The sequence below is a fragment of the Pararge aegeria genome, chromosome 21 (assembly GCF_905163445.1).
Source record: "Pararge aegeria chromosome 21, ilParAegt1.1, whole genome shotgun sequence".
NCBI lineage: Eukaryota > Metazoa > Arthropoda > Insecta > Lepidoptera > Nymphalidae > Pararge > Pararge aegeria.
The window spans coordinates 1188188-1192648 of record NC_053200.1 but is presented as its reverse complement, the minus strand read 5'-3'; the positions used below and the strand labels follow the sequence as shown (position 1 = coordinate 1192648).

The 4461-nt window shown below is 37.9% G+C and overlaps 2 protein-coding genes across 5 annotated transcripts; one reads left to right on the top strand and one right to left on the bottom strand.

The window, feature by feature from the left end:
• Window positions 1–909: 909 nt before the first annotated feature.
• LOC120633243 (protein ALP1-like) lies at window positions 910–4222 on the bottom strand. 4 transcript variants are annotated; one of them, XM_039903403.1, is made up of 3 exons: window positions 3700–4222; window positions 2161–2414; window positions 910–1241 (listed from the first exon to the last, which is right to left on the bottom strand). In XM_039903403.1, the coding sequence occupies exons 1-3, from the start codon at window positions 3990–3992 to the stop codon at window positions 1195–1197; spliced, it is 594 nt and encodes a 197-aa protein (XP_039759337.1). In that variant the 5' UTR covers window positions 3993–4222; the 3' UTR covers window positions 910–1194. The 4 variants fall into 4 exon arrangements, with proteins under 4 accessions (XP_039759337.1, XP_039759336.1, XP_039759338.1 ...); XM_039903402.1 differs by lacking the exon at window positions 910–1241 and adding an exon at window positions 1402–2073; XM_039903404.1 differs by lacking the exon at window positions 910–1241 and adding an exon at window positions 1402–1844.
• Window positions 1250–3502, top strand: LOC120633244. The gene is made up of 2 exons (XM_039903405.1): window positions 1250–1403; window positions 2546–3502. The coding sequence occupies exons 1-2, from the start codon at window positions 1271–1273 to the stop codon at window positions 3274–3276; spliced, it is 864 nt and encodes a 287-aa protein (XP_039759339.1). The 5' UTR covers window positions 1250–1270; the 3' UTR covers window positions 3277–3502.
• Window positions 4223–4461: the final 239 nt, after the last annotated feature.

Sequence of the window (4461 nt, the reverse complement as noted above, 5' to 3'; positions counted from 1 at the left end):
GAGCCAAATTAAACATTCCCAAGTTGTCCCCGCCGGGGTTCAAACCTGGGACCTCTTACCACTGCGCCAGGGAAGTCTTCAAAATATGTCAATACAATTCGGCACTATATAGTTTGAACACTATATTTAGACAATATAAAATTATAGAGGCACTATATTTGGGCACTATAATTGCAGTGATAGCGCAAACGTCACTCAGGCACTAATGGGCGAAATCGCGTGATTTTAATATTATAGCGGGCTCGCACAATTAAATGGAATTGCTTCCCCGGACTAAATGATTTTTGAACACACGACAAAATATCGACACGACATAAAAGTGGCGCTAAATTATAAATAAATATATTACGGCGATACACACAACGCCATCTAACCCCAAAGTAAGCGTAACTTGTGTTAGAGGTACTAAAAAACTGTAGAATATTTTATAAATAAATTATATCAATACTTATAATATACAATATATACAGATCAACAGACAGATAGATAGAGAACATGAGTGTTTTGTACAAAAGCATTTTCTAGTTGTGGGAATTGATCCTGCAGCCTCACACTCAGAGAGCAGGGACACTGCCCACTGCGCCAATCGGACGTCTTGTTGCATCGCCAAACTACATTCACAAGAACTTATTTCTGTCCTTCTTACGTACAAAGTTTCCCCGACAGATTTTGGCTACGATGGTCAATGCACTCTCTATTCTCTCACTCTTATAGTACGATGGGAAAGCTGGCCCGACTCGACCAGTTAGAGACCAGGCGTACAATAGCTTAACGTGCTCTCCGAGGTATGGGTATCAAACAAGCTTACTAAAAGCACCGTCATCCTTACTCCTTAGTCCTTACTAATATTGTAAATGCGAAATTGGCTTTTACGGTTTGTTTGTTTGTGCGGTCACGCCCTAACTAAGGGCCGGCGCCCATTGTCGGCATCGGCACGACTGAGGATTTTAGGTGGCAAATAGCAATATACATTAACATAATGACAATAAAGTAGAAATTTCCATTATATATGGTCGTAATAACAAAAATACCGCTTCGGTATGCTTGAGGCTGCTGTATCGGCAGCCTTAAGAATGCTTCGGGATGCTTCGGCATCCTTCGGCATCCTTCGGTACCCGCCGGCGCCGAGGCACCACTCGGGGATAGCTTGCCCTGCGGGGCGAGGGGAGGCATCCGCCATTTGAATCATTTGACTCACACACAACACAATCGAGGTAACCACTGCGTGTATCGGTTGTTTGCTGTAACAACGAATTTTCTTGTAACAACGATGGCGGAAGAAAAGCTAATTAATTTAGTTCGTCTACACGAGTGTTTATACAATATAAAATCGCGTCACTACAGTGACCAACACATGAAAAATAATGCGTGGGAGCAAATCGCCAAAGAATTCAATAAAACACGTAAGTAAGCATCATAAACATTGTATTTTTTATTGAGTTATAATAAGTATAAGTATATATAATATATAATTAATTACATTGACTTATAGATCGTTGGTATTTTATGATCTATTGACAATATTATTCTGCCAACTAACTGACCCATGTTCAGAGTTAAAATATTGTTTAAATTGATCTCTAATGACCATACCCTCGCACATGATAATATCGGTATCGCCAACTACATTGTTATCCACGGAACTTTCTAAAATGTCACTTTCCTGTAGTGGGTTTGGAAGTTCCGTCGTTGCATTGTTAATGATGTAATTATGTAAAGAACAGCAGGCTAAAATGATGTTATCTATATATTTTGCTTGTACTTGCATTCTCCTCTGAAATATTTCAAACCTTGATTGAAGAATGCCAAAAGCACTCTCCACAATACGCCTTGCTCGACTTAGTCTGTAATTAAAAACTCTTTTCTCTATATTTGCCAATTGATTCGCAGGGTACGGTCTCATTATATTTTTCGTTAGTGGAAATGCTTCATCAGCAACAAAAACATAGGGTAATTCTTCAGTTATTCCTCGTAAGCTCACATTTTGAGGAATATTTAAGGTGTCGTTTTGCAATTTTAAACCCAATTTTGAATGATCTAATATACCACCGTCGCTATTTCTACCATAAGCACCTACATCGACAATGACAAATCTGTATTTAGCATCTGCTACAGCCAACAGAACGATACTAAAAAATTTTTTATAATTAAAATACATACTTCCACTATTATTTGGAGCTCGTATCTTGAAGTGCTTGCCATCTATGGCACCAATACAATTTGGAAAATTCCATATTTCATCAAAGTCTTTAGCAATTATCTTCCATTGTGCTGTTGTTGGTTTTGGCAGAACGATACGGCCAAGAATATTCCAGATTACACGGCAGGTTTCATGGACTATACAACGAACTGTACTAAATCCCATTCGGTAATTGAATGCTAAAGTTTTGAAACTGACTCCTGTGATTAAAAACCTGAAAAGAAACATTATATTTTTAAATATAGCTTAGGTAGGTACCTATTAATCTATTGCCACTTGGAAAACCTGCGTGAAAACCCCTCACTAACAAACCATTCATTTATATGTTTATTATATTATTTTCAGCTCAAGAATGCCTCAAGATGTGGACGAACATCAGAAACAACTATCGAAAAGCGATAAAAAATAGAACAAGCAAAAGTGGTGATTCTGCAAAGCCACAAAGGCCAATAAAACACGAAAGAGAACTCCAATTCTTAACTACATTTTTACAAAATAGAGCACAGGTATCTAATTTAGATTCGTCTTCCGAGGACACACAAGATTCTTTCTTGGATTCTCTTCAATCACGGCCACAATCACAAATGTCACATTCAGATTCACAAAACTCGCGTCCTCGATCACAAAACATAACCACAGCTGAGATATTAAAAAATTATATAGATTCTAAAAATAACGAAGATGAACATCCTATAGATATATTTTTTAAATCAATGTCTGCTACAGTAAAATCTTTACCGAAAAAGTTGCAACTTCAAGTGAAAAGAGATGTATTGCTTATTGTTAATAAGGCAGAAATCGAATATTCAGAAATGTTAGAAGCACCACAGCATATTGAAACAACAAGATCTATTAATGAACCATCCACATCGAAACAAAAACCTCCTGTGAATCAATCAAACTACACCATGGACGATTTTTCTTATTACACACCCCAAGCAACATCCGTAAATAACGAGGACAACATACATTCAACATTGAAATATACACCGACACCCATACCTAGATGCCAAGACCAAAACATTGAAATCAGTGATTACCAGAATATTGAAACCAATGATTACCAGAATTTGTAATTTCTTTAACATATTATTACCTGCAGCAAAGCTAATGTGATTAAAAATAAAGATATGACTCCAATGTCATCAACAATCGCTCCACGACGACAGTTCTATGACCGGCGCAGCATGAAATATAGATTCAGACGAAATAGTAATGTAGTCTGCGATCTGAAGTCACCATTCGAATCATACCTGTACGAGTATATGTGAATTAAAAAATAATAAATATGATTATTAACACATTAAAGTATTGTTTATTATTAACTAACTAAGGGAACTATTTAATTTTCCGGGATAAAAAGTAGCTTATGTCACTCTCCAGGTCCTCAACTATACCCAATCAAAAAATCACGTCAATCCGTGGCTTTCTTGCAGCGTGATTGAAGGACAAACCAACAAACACACTTTCGCATTTATAATATTAGTATGATTACTCACCTCAAGCACACAGACAATCTTTCTTCAACAGATATAGGTGTGCGAAAATTTGATTGTTTTTTCTCCATGAAAGGTCGAAGCAAATGAACCAGACTTTCAAAATTTTCATAACTCATTCTATAGTAGTCATAAAATTTTCGCACGTCATAACGCAAATCATTGAATAAATTGTTGAATTCACCGGACGTATATCGTTGCTTCCAAAGGTTGTTCACCCAAAATCTTCTTGATTGATTAGATTTCTCTTCTTCTTCAGCAAGAGCTGCTATGAGCACTAGATCCCAGTCCACCATATTAAATACAACTCACACAACTAGCTTGTAACAACTCTGAAACTGTTTTGACGAGAAATACGATATTGAGACGCTTCGGCAAGCTACAGGACGGTGCGGCATGCTAAAGGACGCCTCGTCATCCCTAAGAACGTTGCAGCATGCCAAAGCATAGTTTCCATCAGTGTGCGCTTGCATGTAGGATGCCGAAGGATCCTGTTCCTTGCCGATGCCGACAATGGGCGCCGGCCCTAAGTCCTTACTAATATTGTAAATGCGAAATTGTCTTTTACGGTTTGTTCGTTTGTGCGGTCACGCCCTAACTAAGCCACTTTGTAGAAAACCGTTAAAGAACGCTTACTGAACTGAACTGACTGAACAGCTAGCTTAAAATAATGATTGCCTGGTCGGAGGATTTGGCCGAGGCTAGTTACCACCCTATCGACAAAATCGTGCCACTAAGCGATTTAGTGTTCCGGTGCGATGTCGC

What these genes read in the sequence shown, in the direction of transcription:
- LOC120633244 (XM_039903405.1), top strand. Translation starts at nt 1,271, where the DNA reads ATGGCGGAAGAAAAGCTAATTAATTTAGTTCGTCTACACGAGTGTTTA. An exon ending in CAAAGAATTCAATAAAACAC is followed by an intron (nt 1,404 to 2,545) that starts GTAAGTAAGCAT and finishes TATTATTTTCAG; the next exon opens with CTCAAGAATGCCTCAAGATG.
- LOC120633243 (XM_039903401.1), bottom strand. Translation starts at nt 3,992, where the DNA reads ATGGTGGACTGGGATCTAGTGCTCATAGCAGCTCTTGCTGAAGAAGAA. An exon ending in AGATTGTCTGTGTGCTTGAG is followed by an intron (nt 2,415 to 3,699) that starts GTGAGTAATCAT and finishes GTTTCTTTTCAG; the next exon opens with GTTTTTAATCACAGGAGTCA.